We start from the raw sequence: 20494 nt of genomic DNA on the forward strand, positions 1-20494 counted from the left end.
ATATTATCATCTCTGTACTATATATGGAAAAGATATTATCTTCATCTGGACCCCTTCACATATTGGAGTGTTTGGGAATGAACAAGTAGACACTTTGGCTAAAATTATTAATTCAAGTGCTGCTCGTGTTCAAGATTTACCCCTTTGTTACTCAGATTGTAGTATTGGAATACATAAAATCGTTACAACTAAATGGGAGGAGCATTGGACTCAAATATTACAGACTAAAGGCAAATGGTATCGCAAAATTAATTGGCGTATTGGAAAACCGTGGTTCTGCAAAGGAAAGGACACAAACAGAAAATTTTACACCAATATTTGTAGATTACGAATCGGCCACGGACATTTCAACGAACACCTGCACCGAATGGGCATGATCGCTTCCCCATCATGCACATGGTGTAACTCAAATACAGCCCAATCTCTACATCACCTTTTTTTTTGATTGCTCTGAATTTGTCATTCAAAGACACATTATGTTTGACGAACTTAGGATTATCTTCAAAAAACCCGAAAATATCCCGCACTCAATCCCGCTTCTCTTAAGATTTCCTTCTTGTTTCAAAGCTATTTTCACTTATATTACTACAACATTCAAGGAGCTATAAGAATACTTTTATTGAATTGCAAGACAATGATTTTTTATAATTATTTATTTTTAATTTGATAAATCCACTGGTTTAAGAAAACTCAAGAAAAGATATTTATGAAAATGTACTTACCGGATTTGACAAATGAAATATTGAAGATTATGACAATAATTGAAGCGACATTAGAAAAATAAAATTCCAGACAAATTATCTTTTTGAAGACTAGGCAGCATGGTCTCCGACCTTAGCCTGTTCCAAACGGAACAAACGTACTAAAAAAAAAAAAAAAAAAAATTTCAATCTTGTTTCTAATCAAATTTTGAGCGTTTCATACTTATATTTCTGTATGTGAATCATATGGGATCATTGCCCAGTAAAATCTTTAGTGTAACGAAAATGACGAGTTCTCCAGAGGTACAACAGTTCATCAAAACTGCCATTTCTCAAGATAAAGTGGTGGTGTTTTCCAAATCTTATTGTCCCTATTGTAATCTAGCTAAAGATGTAAGTATATTAATATTTATTTGTTTTAAAATATTCGCTATATTATTCTTTGACTCATAATATATTATGATGAATCAGAGAATAAAGGTTTTTACTGCCATTAAAATAATTTATGACATTGCTAGATATATTAAATACTTTTATATATCACATATAAAAGTAGATTCAAGCATCCATATAAGTAATCAATTTGCACTGAAGTATATTAGTCATTCGGACGTTACCATTTTTTTATGAATATATCTTTTTTTACTTAATCTTTTTATCTTAACCAACACAAATGTCAAAAAGACTCTTATTGATCAATATTTATAACTAGTTATATTGCAATTTACTATTTGATTCCCAATTTCAGGTTTTCAATAAGGTTAAACAGCCTATTAAGGTTTATGAACTTGATCAACGCGATGATGGCAATGTCATTCAGGATAATTTGCAACAAATAACAGGATTTAGAACTGTAAGTCGTGTCATTATTAATTTATTTATTAAAACAAAATTCTTAATAAGGATGTATAATGAATAGTAAAAGATTCTAATAAAATATATTCCAAATGATTTTTACTTTAAAGAATTACAGTACATTTCTACAAAAGTTAGAATAATGTATAGTTTATCTTTTAGTACTTACTTGCATCTTCATTCTGCATCTTGCATTCTCTATCTTAAATCCTACCTTATATAAAATTCCATAATGATCAGTTAAGCTAATAAACAATTGTGTGTTTCACACACATACACTTTCACATTTGTAATACCATCTGACTCTGCAAATGTTGTTTTGCCCTCTTCTTATCGGAACAAAAACTATTACTTAAGTTGAAACAAATAGTTCACATTTACAAAATTTCATTAAAATCAGTTGAATTGTTTTAAAGATTAGTAAAGGAACACTAATATGAAATTTTTATATATTAAGATACTGTATAGTAAATATGTACTACACAATAGAATATTTTCTGATTTGCTAATGACACTATTATTATAGAACAATATAATAACTGTTTTCTTCAAATTTCACTACTCCAAATTGAGATTAATTTGTTAATGGTAATAGATACAAGAAAAACTATACAGTTATTTAGTGTGAAAAAAGAATATTAAAAATACAAAACAACAATTCACCAACCTGCCGAGAATTATTTTTGTTAAATAAAAATTGCCTTTACATATATGAATGTATGAATAAAATTTTATTTCAATAATTGACCACATTTTACATATTGTTAAAGAATAATTATTATTTTAGAAATATTTATTGAGAAGATTTATACATAAATACTTATACTTATTTATAATCATAATAATTGAATGAGTTTTATTTGATTCTGATTTTATTTTCTTAATGTGTTACTTACATATACTTACTTTTATTTACAGAACAACACACTAAAATAGGTAATCTATTTTTATAATAAAAGAAAATAATCGATGCAACAGAAAGGAATGTTACTGTACCCATTATTTTATATTAATTCTTTTTTTACTCGTGACAGCTCAATTTTTATTTTTTTTAGACATTATCAACATTAAAAATGTGGTAAAAAAATTATATAAACTGCTCTTTTCTTAAATTGTCAATTAATTAATAAGTTTATTACCTAATTAAGTTATTGATGTAATTATATACCATAGATATTATTATCTATTTTTACGAAATAAATTAAAAATGGAGTTGTCAAAAGAGAAATAAACAAATAGAATACATATAGTTGTTATGTATGTAGTCATTACAACTTTCACATCTGCAACTATTAATACATTTAAGTTTCATTTAATTGGTATTTACGAGGTTTGTCCGGAAAGTACGTATAAAAGTTTTTTAAAAATTTTATTTTACAATTATTCAGGTAAATCAATTTTATCCCCTTCAAAGTACTCCCCCTGTGACATAATGCACTTGTGCCAACGCCGTTTCCACTGTGAGAAGGCTCCTTGAAAGTCCTCTGGTTGTAGGTTTCTCAGCTGCCCCGTCGTAGCTTTTTTTATCTCATTTATGTCCCCCAAATGCCGCCCCCGAAGTACCAATTTGGTTTTTGGGAACAAGAAGAAGTCACACGGGGCCAAATCCGGCGAATAGGGGGGTGTTCGGTCACCGTAATGGAATTTTTACTCAAAAACTCACGGACAACAAGAGAGGTGTGGGCAGGGGCATTGTCGTGGTGAAGAATCCAACGCCCCTCTCGCGCCAATTCTGGACGAACTCGTGCCACACGAGCTTTGAGGCGTCTGAGCACATCGACGTAGAATTTTCCATCAACTGTCTGGCCTGGAGGGACGAATTCTTGATGGACAATCCCCCGAACATCGAAAAAAACAATCAACATTGTCTTGACATTTGAGCGGGATTTTCTTGATTTTTTTGTTCGTGGTTCCCCGGATGTCTTCCACTCTTTGCTTTGGGATTTTACTGTTCTGAGATCGGCAAAAATTTCACGGCCATTCTTGCCGAGTTTCGAGAGAAACTTGATTACGACGCGCTGCTCTTCAACGGAAGCGGGCTCCATGCCGACGGGGTTTCGTTAAGAGGTAACTTCACAGATGGCGTGACAAGCCAGTTCGCACCGCACGGCGGTCAGACCAGAACTGAAGCATTGTTAGGGACATAAGGAAGGGGTCCTGCGCTTACCTGGCCTCCCCACTCCTCTTTCTCGCATTCCAGAACACTTTTATACGAACTTTCCGGACAGACCTCGTATGATTATATTCTCAACTTTACAATATCATCATATTGTTTTGCAGTACTAGATAATTATATAAAACTAAAAAAATAGGATCAACTGAATGATGAGTTGAACCAATATTTGTTTATCACAATATACATAAGAGAAAGGTGTACCTATAGCAAATTCTTTTTCTATATCCATGGCATTTTAAATCTTTCTACCTTTACTAAGATGTCACTCATGTAATGACATTGCAGATAAAAGAAGTGCTAATTATGAAGTGCAAAGTAGGAATCTGAAACTGATTATTAGTGTACTTAAAACAATGAATGATAATGATATCATGAAGTTTATTTTTACTCATTATCTTAATAATAATAATTTTTGAACTGATAAATGTCTTATCACAGTCAAGTCATAATATACCATACATTCTCTTTAGTTTATCTAATAGAACATAATGAAAGGTAACACAATTTTTGGTGGAATTAATATTTTAAATTGAATTTGTTACAAATCAGAATATTAAATCAATTTATTTTCAATAAAAGATAATAATAATATTGGATATGAGGAGACTGACTGCTTTATGGCAATGGTGGCAAATGGTCAATTATGTATTTGTTTACTCTTCCATTATTTTATATTAATATTATTTTTAAAAGTTATGTTCATTTTAATGATGTCTATATACATGCACTGTTTTCAAATAAAGTCAAAACAAATTTTGGAATCGACGAACAGTAAATTCATAAATTTTCTTGATTCAGAATAACTTCTACTCATTTTTTTAAAATAAATAAACCATTTTCGTGCAAAATACTTGATTTGTACAAAGTGACAATTTATTTTTGTGCATGTAATATATGTAATAATTATGAATAAGGCACAATATCATTCTCCTTTTAGTTACAAAATCTCAATGTCATTAATCACAATATGAGTTCATATCTTACATTACCTACATTCAATACTAATGATGTAGATTGTATTTATAATAAAAAAACCTTAACATGTATTCAACAAATGCAACCCACACTAAAAAGCAACCCACACCAAAACTGGTAGGTTTCGAAGCATGCAATTTTGCACAGCAGTTCATGTAAATTATATAAAGAGACAAACACGAAAATCGTAAATTTGTAATTACATCACAATTTTTTTTTATTGTAATTTGTACAGAATCCTTGGTGCGCGAGCCCGACTCGCTCTTCTCCGTTTTTTTTATTAAATTTGTATTATCTTATTTGCAGGTACCTCAGGTCTTCATTAATGGAAATTGTGTTGGAGGGGGCAGTGATGTTCAAAAGTTATACAGTAGCGGCAAACTAGAACCTATGTTAATTGGATAATGTGATCTCCATCCATAGCATTCTATTTAAAATAATGCAGAATTATAAATAATACATATTTATTAAAGCTTTTATAGACAATATACTTTGAAGATTCATAAAATGAATATTTTGTGCATTAAATGTTAAGAAGTACATAATAAATATTATAATTATTGTCAAAATTATTTTGAATTTCTTGTTGCGTGCTATATGTACTTATAAATTCCGATGAAGTTTAATTTATATTAGAAAATTAATATATCATTTTTAATAAATCTCTCATGTCTATTTTACTCTGTTATTATTTATCATAACCATTTTTTTTTTTCTGCATTGCCAAATGTAGGTGTTGTCTTAGTAATGCCATCCATATACTTCTCATCTTTTCGTCACTCTACTTACCTACCTATATAAAATTAAAATCATATTTGTAATTGAATTTTTTTAGTTTATATCTTTAGTTATATTAGTTTATTTTATGCTACTACTGTTACATATCACTCGTCTCCGCAAAACTTTCTTTTATTAATTATACCTTAAATTATATTTCTTGGCATTCTTTAAAGCCAACCGTGACGACATATTAGAATGTTCATATTTATAGATAAAAAATTAAATGCGAATTGAACTAGAAACCATTAGATGAGATGGAGTGTAACTGTAAGACCTAATTGTTCCTGTACAGTGCCATCTAGCGATAACAAAATTATTATCTTTGTTATACTCTTTCAATAGATGGCTTTGTACAGAAAGATAAAATTCTGATTTCAATATTAACTAATATTGGAAATCAATATAAATTAATCATACGGTACGGCGTTTTTTTATGCATGGATGTTAGGAGTACGAAAACTAATGAAATAAACCTTCAAAAACTGTGAAAACCGTATCTCATTTAGAAGAGTAGTTTTGCGTGATGTTGAAACAAACATATAGACATACTTGTTAGGATATCCCATATTAAATTTTCTTTAATATCTTCTGTGTATAGATATGTTTGTGAATATTGTATTGCAAAAGAACCAAATTAACCGACATAGCCCGAAGGATAAGCAAGCTGAATAGGCTAGTCACATAGCTCGAAGAACCGACAACCGATGGGGAAGAAAGATTCTTGAGTGGCGACCACGTACGGGCAAACGTAGTGTAGGATGATCCCCCACTAGATGGAGTGACGAACTGTAATGCGTTGTTGGGAGTCAGTGGTTGCAGGTGTGTCAGGACCGTTCTTTAATCTTCTATGGGATATGGGACCTCCCTCCCCTATGGGGGAACCTCCCCCATAGGGAAGGCTTTTGTCCAGCAGTGAACGGATAATGGCTGAAATGATGATGATGATGATAGATATTGTTTTAATTTTATTATATACAATACTTATCATAACTGTCATATAACGTCCACAGATATGCAAATGGCTGTAATACTTTAAATCTGACTTGCGACGTATCACCCCTTAAGCAATAGAACCACAATCGGGCCGAATTAATTTTAGAGATTCCTCTATAAATCCTTCAGCTAAAGTCACTTGTCCCCTTTCTAAACGCTTTATTACGCACACGGGATGAAAACATCAGGGCCCACTCAAGGCCACTACACGCAGGCTTCCGTGGGGCGACAGATACTATGTACCTACTCTCTACGTAAGTTGCAATATTATATCTCGTATGTCATTGATAAAAGCGTCGTTTTCGCGTAACGCCACGAAGGATTCTGTCAATTAAGGTGTAGTACGCGGGAGAGAGCGAGAGGAAAGAGGCCCCGGCACCCTTGTGGCCCTAGACGCCGCCGCCCTAGCGAATGCTTCACGCGCTTGCCGCTAGTCGGCGCTACGAGCCCGCCCAAGCACAACATGATATTACATCTTATTTTGTATTGATACATGTAAACAAACAGTTGTAATTGTGAATTAAATTGTATTTGTTTATTATTTGTATTTCGTGATTTGTGTATAAAGAACGAGTATATATACTATTATACTATATTAAACTTATTAGCGTCATGTGACACAAGTGAGACTCAGAGAGCTTAAGGTGAGTTACGTTTACGCTCTTATGTATTTGTAACATAATTATTATTATTTGTATACTAATAATTCCAGATTTGGTAATAATTTTTATGTATATTTACGCTTTTGTCTTAAGTTAAGTATATATTTTGTAGGTAGGGACGTGCTAATGTTATTTTAAAGAATATAATTTAATTGTAAATAAAATATTAACTAAACATCAATTCTACATTGCACATTTTAATAAAAAATGCGCCTCTTAATAAAAAGCGATTGCAGCGTCAGTGTAAAAGAAAAGGAAAAACTAAACACAACAAAATCAAGAGTAGACACAAGATGCAACTTTGTTGAAACATCGAAACTAAAAATACCTAAGCATTTCATTGTTGTTCAAATTGATTTCCATTACAATGATGTATTGGTTTTATTTTACAGGCAGATTTAAACTAGAGACTATACCGATTTTTCTTTAAATTCAAGTTAAGCATATCATTATTTCACATTTATTTGTTCTTCTTTTGCATGCAACTTAGAATGGCAAACAATTTGACGGCCCACCTGATGGAAAGTGGTAACCGTCGCCTATAGACATAAGTAGTACCATGAATAACAGAGTATACGGTTTCGTCCATAATACTCCCCCCATGCGTTGCCATTCCTGAGGTCTCAGGTGTTATTCATCTGTACCCTCTAAATTGACTGCCTTCTCCACTGCTGCAGGATAATCTATAGACTATAAGGATTGATCCTGAGCCAACTACCTATTGTCTTCCCGCAACACATTTGAATTGAGTTTGTCGTTGGTTGTACTAAGTCGTCGGCATCCTGATTATTTTTTCTTCATTAATTGCTGATTCTTCGAGTTATATCGCCAGCTCATCCGTCGGATTGTAAGTGATTATTACATAACGATACATCTATCATAGATTCTTTTAGCTCTCTGATTTAGGCGAGAGGGATTGTTAGCAACGGAGACTTGTAGCCCCATTATTAATATATATTATTATACCCTACAATTAGGTAGACCTCCTTGCTCCCTTCCCTCGATTTCTCTTGAAAACCGTCATGGTTAATTTTTGATGTATTCGTCATAATGGGCCAACTGACCTGAGTTCTTTCTTACCTATCATCCTTCACTGGTACCCGCCAACATATATCAATAACGCAGATGTCGTTGATTTACTAGGAGGCTCTTCATATGAACTCTTTGATATACCTGGCAATATAAGATCATGTTTCAGTTCTATATACTATCACTGTAAATATTAGACTCTTGATTCATACCAATAATAGGTATAAATAATGGGTGGGTAATATCCCGTAATATCTATAAATTTTAGTTACAATATCTATACTTTTTTTTTATACAACTTAGAATAACAAACAAGCTGACGGCCCACCTGATGGAAAGTGGTAACCGTCGCCTACAGACATGAGCAGTACCATGGACATAACAGTGTATACTGTTTCGCCCATGATAACCCCATGCGTTGCCATTCCTGAGGACTCAGGTGTTATTCCTCCGTACCCAGTAAATTCACGCCATATCCCATCTTTCAAACCGAAACACAGCCATGCAAACACAACGGCTTCACGGTAGAAACACGAATAATAAACACAATATTAATATAATATATCAGAGGTCGGTTATCCAATATATAATATAGAAAAGAAGAACCGGTCGTAATGAATATAAATATCTGACTGGTATGGGTGATATCACAATGGGTGGTCATCAATGTCCAGAAGAACTTAGTATATATATATTTCGGATATTACCCATATCTAATAAATATCTACATGTCACGTCGTATAATTAAAAACAATAAAAATATAAAAGTTGTTTATATCAGTATCTCCCTCTTTTTATAGCTTTTTATAAAAGCCGTAGTAGAACCATTTCCACACCTTTGAAAACCGTAGGTAATAATTTATCACATTACCTAAAGGCACCCACATCTCGCCAGTCTCATTACATTATCATTTCTCCTTGTGAAGTTAGATACTTACTTAATTTTAGGAGTTTTGCAAGAAAATATTACCCATTATGAAGTTCGGTCCCTTTTTTTTTAATATTTAACAGTCATTTAAATATGTATCAACTTATATAACCATAGGTGTCTCAAAATTAAACCAAACGTCCGGTTTTCAATCTAGCATATCGTGCGTTATAAGAAGCCAGGCAATAAAATTAGAGAGATAACCTAGAACACTTAGACCTCAACTGATTGAGAACAGTTCATTTTATAAATTGACCCAACTGGGAATAGAATTCGAGATTCACGGACGAGATACTATTTACCAAGCTGTCTGTATATAACATAGGTATATCATAGTACATTAGACCATGCATTTTGTTGTTCTGTGACAGTGTTCTGTGTGTGTTTTAAATACCAGTTTCTCTTGGCATTTAAAAAATTGATTAAGCGGGAAATATCGGGCTTCAAAAATTATTAATTTTAACAAAACGATCAATTTCAAATTTGTTAATCCTTTGTTCTTTTAGAATGGTTCGTTTATTCTAATAATTAAAGATTGTGTTTCACAAAAAAAAATCGTGTTCAATTATGACAAATTAAGTTACTTTGATTTAAAAACCAAACTACTGAACTGATTTTGATAAAATTTCTATGGGATAATAGCTATAATAGTAACTACAATTCTTACCAAGAAAAAACTGTTATATATATATATATATATATATATATATATATATATATATATATATATATATATATATATATATATATATATATATATACATATACTATATAACAATTATAACTATAATCGAAAAGCAAGATAGTAACAGTGGTGGTCAATCTTCGAATGTTGTTCTGTCAGTCACACACATACTAATGGTAGCGGAATTCTAATCAAATAACCAGTGATATGGACTTCCACAAAATGACACCTAGTTCAATAAAATATTATAAAAGCAAGATAGACAAATACGCGCGAAAATCAGAGACTTTATTTTCTTACAAGATTATTTATACACTCTGTGTTATTACGCTGTCAAATGCAAATGATCATAATATGTCTTAAAGTCACACGTATATATCTACAGGAGAAAAACAAAAAGTTTTACGTAGACTTTTCTAAAGCATATCTCTACATAATATTGTAAAACATTAATATTATGAAATTTGGTATACGCATATTATATGGAATAAAGATGCATATAGGCTTTTTTTTATGCAACTTAGGATGACAAATAAGCTGACGGCCCACCTGATGGAAAGTGGTAACTGTCGCCTAAAGACATGAATAATACCGTAAACATAACAGAGTATACTGTTTCGCCCATGATACCCCCATGCGCTGCCATTCCTGAGGACTTCCATTCCTCTGTACCCCGTAAATTCACTGCCATATCCCACCCTTCAAACTGGAACACAACCATGTAAACATAACTGCTTCACGGTAGAAACATGAATGGGACAGAGGTAGTCAAGCAAAAAATTTTTGTACAAAGTCTCCTTCTAGTTAAAAAAAATATAGGCTACTTTTTATCCCGGCCAGTAAACATATCCCGGTTACGCAGACGAAGTCGCGAGTAAAAGCTAGTAGCATCATAAATGGACAAATTAATCTTGATGTGATATTATATGATTGATAGTAGGTACTTATAACATGCTCCTTAACGATTTTAGCCATTATGAGCAACTTTCTATAATAAAATACACGCTGTTATGTTACATCTACGGAATATATAAAACAGTAATCCACGTAACAGATAGTCGCTTACGTTTATAATATTAACACATTGTGTTCATTAAACTGTGATATCAATAAGGGTGAGTATACATATATTGAATCCTCTTGTTTTGCATAGTCATAAATTGGGCTCTAAATAAAGCGCAAAGATTAAGGCAAGCTCTATGTTAAATATGTTAGTAAAGCCGATATAAATTAATATATTTAGGTAAGTAACATGTGTTTAATTAAAAGACTGTACTTACCTTTTGCTCTAAATGTCCTCTAGCCAAAGGTTGAGATTGCTTAACGATAAGATCGTCTTTTATTTCACCTTCGTAGCATCGTCTTTTAAAATTGCTTTTTTATATATATGTAAATATAATGCTCATTTCTACTTAGAGTTTGGTGAAAGAGAACTCTTACATAGAAGTCTGCTTGTTGTATATTTTTTATTTGAATAATTTGCTTGTTGCAATCTATGTGTGTAATAATAAATAAATAAATAGTTTAAATAAATAAATTTCGTAATATTTATTTTATATTATACATTGTAATAATTAATTTAATAATTAGTTTTATGTTAGTGCTACGTCGTGTTTTTTCAATATTAATAGTATCACTGTTCTTTTCTTCTTCTTATGAATGAAAATGAAATGAAAACTGTGCCTACACTATTGATTTACATCAGAAGGATACAGAGGGATTATAGATAATTAGCTTTGACACGTGACTTGTCCACGTAACCGGGATATATTTATTGACCGGGATAAAAAGTAGCAGATATCATGCAGCATGGAGAACGATATATGCTACGCACTATATGTACGTGTATACCAAATTTCATAATAATTAGTTAAGGCATTAAAGCGCTGTAAGGTAACAAACAAACTCACTTTCACGTTTATAGACATTAGTAAGGATGATCAAGTCAGGTCAGTTGCTACATAGTGATTAATTAATCAGGATTTAATGACCATGGTTTCTAGGGGTACCGCAAAAAGGATCTTTTTTTTTCAGGATAGCCTCATACTTTTGTTGGAATGAAAGTAGAATTAGGGTAAAAAAATTGTTTAAAATTAACTTTGTTTTGGATGTTCAATATTGTTCTACACAACATGTTCTTATAATAATAATAAAACGCTTTTTTTATTTAAACTAAAATTACAAAGAGGAAAGAGTTTTTGTATGTAATGGATAGATTAAAAATACTTCAATCTAGTTTAAAAATCCTTTTAACCTAGAAAGTTTGTTGGTATTTAGCTTGAGATATCAGCTAATATTTCTGTAGTGGAAGGGAATAGGATAAACACAATATAAAAGTACGATAAAATTTAATAGAAGAGCAAATACAGAAAAGCAACGAATGTTTCTAACAGTGTGTCAACTAAATTTAAAAACATATCTTTTTAAATTACAACCGGCCAGTAGTTTAAAGCTGTATGAAAATAAACCTATTTCTAACAAAGTTGCATTATCAGTGAGTAACATAATTTGTATTAAATTAACAAAAAAAAAGTGCCAAATTGGGGCGTTAATCTAATATTTTGTAATTTATTATTATTGTCATAAACAGTTTAACTATAACTTGTTTTATCTATTGTATGATACGAGTACCTACGTATAGTGGTATAATTTAATATATTTTAGTTACCTCTTTTCCTACATTTACCTCAGTGAGCATTTGCCAATACCAAATAGCCTAAGGCATCATTTGTCTTATTTTTTGTCTATGTCATGCTTGTCGATACTAGTTTCAGACATTGGTATACAAAAATCCCAAGATATACAATCCGAGATTAAAAGCAGTCCAAAAAAAATATTAAACTACTTATTCATTTTTCTATTCAGCCAATGACGTTAGTGAAATGCATTTAATATTTTTGTGAAATTAAAGTGGAATTTAATAATACGACAATATAATATATAAGTACATATTCGACTCCTATCGTGTTTTGTGTTATAATAACTATGTTTTTTTTTTCTATTTTAATTTCTTACAAATTTAACTGTAATTTTATATAAGAAAGTGAATCTTAGGTTTTTTGTATATCAATAGTTTCAGGCTGATTTTCGTGGCGGTTCGGCTCGTGAATTACAATGTTTATGTATGACAGAAGGGGGTGTTTGGGATAGGGTGGGTGATGGTCCAGCCCTGAATATAAGGCGCGCGTCAGTTCGTCGCCGACTCAGAGAGCTATCGGCCGTCGCGCTTGTAGCGACGACTCCCCAGACCACGCGGCCTGTAGGCGCGCTACGAAAAACTTTTCACCTAACTTTTATATTCTCTTCAGTGTTCTATCCGTTTCATGGATTTTCTATCGTGAAACAAAGCAGATCAATCTCACTATTGGCTTTATTATTATTGGTAAGACATTAATAATAATGTATAATTTACGTGTTCGTTGTTTTTAATTATTCCTTATTTTATTCTATATAAATAGATCAATATAGTTTTTTTTTTTTTTTGTAATGGATGATAATGGAATGGTAACCCCACCCGCGCTATCGGTATACACCGGCGGGGCACCAGTGAAGGATGATAGATGAGGATGATACAGGTCAGTTAGCCCATCGTGACGAATTCAACAAGAATTGTTCACGATGGTTTCCAGGGGGAACCACGTGGAGGTCGACCTAATAGGGCATATTGCTGGCAATGGGGCTGTCAAACTCCATTGCCAACAATCCCTTTCCCCCCAGATCAATATAGTTTGTATAAATACAAATAACTAGATTTCATTTCAGCAATGGATTTCATTATATTTCATATGCACATCTGATGTAGCGCATTTGATTAACAATAAAAATATTGTTTTTAAAATTTGTGTATACCTAACTAGGCAATCACCTGATATAATGTATTTTTATAGCTTTATTTACTATCTACATTTTTCTAAACCGTTAAATATGTACATATTTCAGTTATTCATGATTTATTCTTTAAATAAATTATATAATACTATTATCGTTAAACTAAATAGAATTACATTAAATTGTATCACTATGTATACTTATTTTGTATACCAATTATAGTTTTGGCGGGACTTGTAAGTTGACATGCGAAATAACCATGGATAGTACCAAGAGCCTTTGCAAATAGATAATTTTATTTTAAATTCTTTTAACGGTCATAATTTACAAAATATCCCTAATTATTATATTGCATATTCAAAAATGTACGAACACAACTAAATAAAATAATAAACTATTTATTATATGAATACTACAAGTAGGTATAAATTGTTATCTACGTTAGTTATGTATTAAAAATGAAAGACTTTAGATTTATGTACTCAACACCTTCCATTTTAACTAATTGAATTCAAATATCTTCCCCTTTATTTCTAGTTACATTATTGAATAATTTAGATTATAGACATTTAGTTACGAAACGAAAATATATTAATATTAATTGTTTTTACTGCGACAACATAATAAAATGTTACCTAAATAGGTGCTGATTACAAAGAGCATATAATAGTAATAGTCTAGTAACACTTGTTCATTTTATTTGCTCTCAACTTCACGTTTTTTCATTTGAAACGCCCGACAAGCATATCGCTTTAGTCGAAAAAGGTACTTGATTTTATAATAAAGCAATTTATTCACCGTAAATGGGAATTCCATTCAATCCCGGCAAAAAGAAAAAAAATTTCTTTGGTGTTCTCATGTCGACAAAGTTTTTCTATACGCTTCTAGTCTTTCATAGTCGGGGTTTGTTTGATATTAATGAGAGTAAATTTAAAAAAGTTGTTTTACTATGTAGTACCTAAGTACCTCGTTTGTGCATTCGTGTGTGTTCGACAAGTAAGTTCAACCAACTGCGTGATGGAAAGACATAAAAAGGAAACCTTACGTAACTGGCAGGTTGTTGAATATTATACAGCAATTACGTACTCAGATTGAAAAAAAATATATAGAAATTAATGTACCTACAGGTATTTTTTCTCGATCGAAAATGTTTATTTTTAGATATAAGAATCTATATTGGATATACAGATATAATGTAGGTATTATAAAATTGATAATAGGGTTGAAAAGTCTGTATGTACATTAAGTGATCTTTTCGTAAAAATTATCATAGGTGAGAATAAAAAAGCGATGGAATCCAAATTAGACATTATTAAAATTAATCTGTCTATCTACTTAAGCCCTTAAGGCGTCAAGAGGTAACAAAAACACAAACAAAGAAATTCTTTTTCACTTTTTAGAGTTTTATTTCTTAACAGGAAAAAGAGAACTGCTATACGATCATCTATTGTCCTTCGTCTGTCAAGACCTTTTTTTCTCACATCTAAAGGTGTGAAATTAAAAATAATATCAAATATTTAAGTGCAGACTTTTAAAAGTTGTGAAAAATCAAACTACTAAATCAACGCATCAAAAATGTACGGTCGTTTATAGAGTATATTCTGACATTTGCAAGAGTTCAAATTCTACAAAATAGTTCCCGTTAGCCTAGAATCATTAAGTTTGACAAGAAGCAATGTCATACAATACAAGGAAACAATCTGAAAAACCGTAAATTGGATACATATTACAAAAGTAAAATAACTTTTCTAAAAAATTTTTAAATTATAATTTGAACGGAACCTTCAGTGCGCAAGTTCGTTTAGGACTTAGAGGGTTTTTTGAAATATCGTAAAACGGTAGGGATTCACGTCTTCCACCCAACTTTTGAACCAAACAACCAATAGAATAGATTAGCATTACATTTTATATTACATTATAGTTTGTTTGCTTTTTTATTATAGTTAATTAATATCACATTGAAGTCTTAGTAATTTAGTTATCTACATGCATACATTATTATAATAATCCGCTTAAAAATTAAATAAACGTAATAACTACGTTGTAAAAAATATACATAAAAACAACTCCTTTCTGTCTTCAACGAAATAACATACCACCAACTTCTAGTAAAACTATAATGAAAAATGCTGAACAATTTTATTGTTATTTCATTATTTTTAACTATTTAAACATACGAGTATATCTATTATAAAGAGAAATCATTTTGAAATTTTTGTTGGATTTTTTCTTCAATGGATAACTCAAAAAATGTTTAACCGGTTTTAAAAATCCCTTCACCCATAGAATGTAACGAGTAACTAATATAAAAAAAGAAAAAAAAAGTCCTACCTATTTACCTATATAAAGCCGGGGCTGGTCGCTAGTATCAAATATTAATTACTCTGTACGTTAGTACATGTCTGGATCATATTGAATTTATGCAGTATATACATATAATATTATTACAAACATTTAACTTCTTGAAATAAAAATCCATCATCTGTGTAAAATTATAAAAGTTTTGACGAAAAATGTATTAATTAAACGTGGCGATGCGTCGGGGAGCAGCTCATCAAAAATGTATAGAATTCGTATTATTTGCATAAAAGTCATTTTATTGCTTCGAAAGACAAACAGAATGGGATATTAGCTGTTGGAATGAATCCAAAATTGCTATGCGAACTACGCCTATTTTATACAAACGAAGTGCTGATATCTAGTTACCTGCCTCATTTTTGCATTTTAAGCTTTTCAACAGAGTTTCGCTAAAACATTGGTAATTTTTTGTAGAAATTTCAAGATTAATAAAGGTTGCTTTAGACTGAAATAATAGAGAGTATAAAATCAGAGCCGCGATATGGGACTATTAGAATATGTATATAAGAGACTAAACCCTATCGATAGTAAAAATTAAAAAAGCAAAATCATGATATGATCATGATTTTTTTTACTACAATACATATTTAGTCAAAAATTGTCAAATATATATCACATTGTATCTATACTTACAAAAATATGAATAAATAATATCCTTTTTGAAGTCGCTTAAAAAGTCAAGATCAACATACAAAATTTTACAAAAATGCTTTAATTAAAGCAATGAAAATATTGACAAAATGTAGGAGTACTCTACGCTATTTCGTAGAACTCACGTTTACATGAAACATAAACTGGAAAACTAGGGGAACGAAGGTTCAACCGCTCGGTCCACTTTTGTTAATGAGGCATTTGATGTTACAAGATGATATAGACTAATTACAACTAATACGTTAGCCAGACGCTTAGTATAGGAACATTTTTTTTTTTGTAATACGAAGCAAACAAACGTGCGACTTAATTGTTGCTAAGTGATTACCGCCGCTCATGTGCACACAACAATATTGACAGCCTTTCAAGAAGGACTTACTCTTTTCTTGAAATTTATATTACTGTGGTACTTCTATAACTTAAACTATATGCATGTCACGTGTATTTCTGTTTCAGTTTAAAAAAAGCACGAATAATGCCAATTTTCAAGTTTCTACTACTAGGTATGTTAGGAAAAATCGACTGTCGCAGACATAGACGATCAGACACTTAAATATTCCAGTTCGTTTCCGTTTCTTCCTTTCGAGGCATGAAACTCTAAAAATGAACCCAACGACTTCTTTTTAAGATTCATATATTTTTTCGTGTATATGTTATAAAAAAGTGGAAATTTTATTATAAGTATATCGTTAATTTGAAACCGATATTGATGTATTTTTCTGCAATCAATAGGCTTTAAGACACATGTTGGTTCCTTATTAATATTGGGACGGTTATAGGTTTCCAGTTTGTTTTATGTATAGCAAAATTTTTGCTTGCCTAAATTTAAATATTTTCAATCTAATGTTATTACGATACATTTCGTCTTTCATTGGTGAATTTTAATACTACCGCAGTACATTTTAATGCTATTTTGTGAAGAAAAATGTACGTGTTTGAGCTGTCGATTGACGATTTTGGTGTCCCCGCTTTGAAACACTCGTCAAGAATATTTAACTACTGACTCCAGTCAAGGAGTTCGGTAAAAATTCAATGAGTTCGCCTTAATTATGTCGACGAAGTTCACGCATTCATTAGCCGTTGTATTGTTTAATATTCATCAGGGTGCGTTCTACAAGTAACATTTTTACTTTGCGATTCGTCAAATCCTTGCGAACACAAATTATATGGAAATTAGACTAAGTTCATTTTGAGTAGAGCATCATTACTCAGTTGGATGCGATCGCAAAGTTCCCAAGTTAATCATTGTTCACAAAGCAACGCTCATTTTAGCTGCCAATCTCTTTTGAAAGTTTAGCTACCTAGTATTTACGATAAGTACTTTATATTATTAATTTATTTTATTTAATCTTTATGTAAATAGATCATGAAATAGTAATATTATAAATAATCGGTAAAAAGTTTAAAATCTGAAATCAAATTTATTCGTCTAAAATGAAACAAAATATCTACTTACTATAAGCTGATATAAGAAAAATATTTTCTTTTCATCATCATATCAGCGTTTAACTGTCCACTATTGAACATAAGCCTCACTCTTGAGGGTTTTGTCAGTAGTTGTCTCGCTTGGCAGGTGCATTGACAACCGCAGTCAGGTTTTGGAGATGTTTTAAGTGGGACGCTGCTGCCCATCCCTCGCCAAATAACAAACAATATTCCAAATGTATAGTAGGAACTAATAAATTATATATATTTACTGTCCTTTCTTTTGTTATACTCACACACAAAATAAAAATCAAGTGGTTGTTTGTTATCATTAGTTCTAAGATAAACCTAAAATTTTTCAAAATATATTTTAAACAAATACATTTTTGTTGTTTCAGATGCTGAATCGGACGTTGCGCGTGCTTATTATAGAAATAGCATGAAATTTATATTTTTTTTTTGTAATATAACTAAATAGTACAAAATATCGAACTTAACAAAAAGTTTTAACTTGAAATGCTCCGCGTATTTTAGTTAGTGTAGTAAAACATATGTTTTACCAAATCGACGCCATATCCTTTAATATATTGCAAAGATAGCTTTATCGTACGTAGTTTTATAGGCGAAAACAATGCCAGAGGTTCTCATAAAGCACCGATATCTTATAGGTTGTGATTTTTCGTGAGTAGCGTAGGGTAGGAGGGTTGGGGCGTCGGTAATGTGTGAAGATAAGGAAGAATCTCGGAGTGAGGCGGCGGCGGCGGCGAGTCCAAAACGGCTGTGTTGGTCACGCCGGCCCCCAGCGCCGTTGCCTGATACTAGGGGGCTCTGCTGCGCTAAACTGCTTAGGAAGAATGGAAAACCAAAGAAGGTAAGGCTTTATTCTTCTGTAATATCTATAAATAAGTGCGCCAGTGGCTCTATTATTTACAGACAAATTAACAGACTAAGTATATTTATATACATTTATTAGTGTGTGTTTTATCATTATTAATATTGGTAAGTAATTAGTTATTTCCTAGAAATTTTTAGTTATTATTAATAAATTTATAAAGTTTAATATTTTAAATTACTTTACCAAAGAAATATTCTGATAACAGTCTGATAAATGGTTTAGGAATAACTTTATTGACTAAATGAAAATATAGTACAAAAGGCGAACTTACTGCTAATAGCATTCTCTACCAGTCAACCTTCAGAATGAACAGTGAATCACAAACGTGGTACTTCATTATTGGGACACGTATACTTTAACCTATATTTTTATTTATATAGATTAATAATATAATTCACGCCGGTGAAACTACGAGAGAACAGCGTGTGTAATATAATTAGGATGCGGTCTCGTCACGCATATGATATCGCGTAATATTTCAAGGAATGCCGAACCCGAGCTTCCGTGCATGAGTACCTACCACAATCGAAGTTCGTAACTTCTCGCCACGGGCGGTTGACTCACACCGTACTTACCAAATACATCTTTCATAAGCACACCTCGGCCGAAGTTATTCTAAGACATATCCAGCCTTATTATCGAAGTTTCAGACAATGGCGGGATATTATGTACATTGTATTAAGGATGGTAACTAGTAAGGCAAATAGCTTGGCCGTGGAACCGCCAACTTTAGATCAAATTAGTTTTCGCTGACGATGCTCTTCTCTTCCAGTTTGATTATCCTCCCCGAGGGAAACAAACGAAAGCACATCGAGTTTGGCTTTCCACGAAATATGACATTTGTGTAAATAGGCACAAAATAAATACAATATTTTCATACATTCACGTATAATCCCAAGACGAAGTACTCGTACTTTTTTAAATACTACACATTGTATTTCACCATTTAATAATTAAAAAAGAAATATTTTTTCAAGAAAACTCTTATTATTAGTCTTGTAGTAAAATTTCACTCTAATTATATTCGGATTTTAAATGTCACTTACTGTGATTTAATTATTACGATGTGATTAAATATGACGATTTACTTAATTTACGATTCAAATATTCAGCCACTGTACCAACATTAGCTATGTAGTTTTTACGTAATATCTAAAAAAGAGCACATAGACAAAAATATATTAGCCTCTGTGGTCAGCATATGTATAAGAAAAGATATATCTAGAATTTATTGCATCATCTTCGATAAAATATAATGATGTAAACTGAACTCATCGGTATTACAATAACTATCTGACATCACACTACCAATAAATCACTCTTTTTTTATTTCCTTCAATTAGGTAAGTAAATACGAATTAAATACACGAGTCCATCTTGTAAATAAGAGACCGGAACTATGTTTACCTGTGAGTATGTTATGCTAGATTTACGGTTTCACCGCACCGCCACCCCAAACTCAATTTATACTGTAAAAGAAAATAAAAATGATTTTCTTCTGAATCAAACAGCATTCGGATGAGGATGCAGTCACTATTTTGCAATTCTGAACT

General features: G+C 31.5%; 2 protein-coding genes across 3 annotated transcripts in view; both read left to right on the top strand.

The window, feature by feature from the left end:
• The first annotated feature begins 869 nt into the window (after positions 1-869).
• On the top strand, positions 870-5382 carry LOC113516075 (uncharacterized). Its single transcript, XM_026900426.3, has 3 exons — positions 870-1094; positions 1450-1554; positions 5014-5382. The coding sequence occupies exons 1-3, from the start codon at positions 948-950 to the stop codon at positions 5110-5112; spliced, it is 351 nt and encodes a 116-aa protein (XP_026756227.1). The 5' UTR covers positions 870-947; the 3' UTR covers positions 5113-5382.
• A 1486-nt stretch (positions 5383-6868) lies between these two features.
• LOC113516308 (uncharacterized) overlaps positions 6869-20494 on the top strand; it is a 59050-nt gene continuing 45424 nt past the window's right edge. The window contains exons 1-2 of one of the 2 annotated variants that reach the window (XM_052901050.1): positions 6869-7124; positions 18445-18917. In XM_052901050.1, coding sequence (XP_052757010.1) covers positions 18765-18917 — 153 coding nt within the window. In that variant the 5' untranslated portion in view covers positions 6869-7124; positions 18445-18764. Of the gene's footprint in view, positions 7125-12994; positions 13167-18444; positions 18918-20494 lie in introns of those variants that run through there. The other variant, XM_052901051.1, reaches the window with a different exon arrangement.

The sequence above is a fragment of the Galleria mellonella genome, unplaced genomic scaffold (assembly GCF_026898425.1).
Source record: "Galleria mellonella isolate WM207_F2 unplaced genomic scaffold, CSIRO_AGI_GalMel_v1 utg74, whole genome shotgun sequence".
NCBI classification, from domain to species: domain Eukaryota; kingdom Metazoa; phylum Arthropoda; class Insecta; order Lepidoptera; family Pyralidae; genus Galleria; species Galleria mellonella.

Bases quoted from the DNA above. Each gene is read 5' to 3' on its own strand.
- LOC113516075 (XM_026900426.3), top strand. From the start codon at position 948: ATGGGATCATTGCCCAGTAAAATCTTTAGTGTAACGAAAATGACGAGT. The intron at 1,095-1,449 runs GTAAGTATATTA...TCCCAATTTCAG, and splicing joins ATTGTAATCTAGCTAAAGAT to GTTTTCAATAAGGTTAAACA. The intron at 1,555-5,013 runs GTAAGTCGTGTC...TCTTATTTGCAG, and splicing joins AAATAACAGGATTTAGAACT to GTACCTCAGGTCTTCATTAA.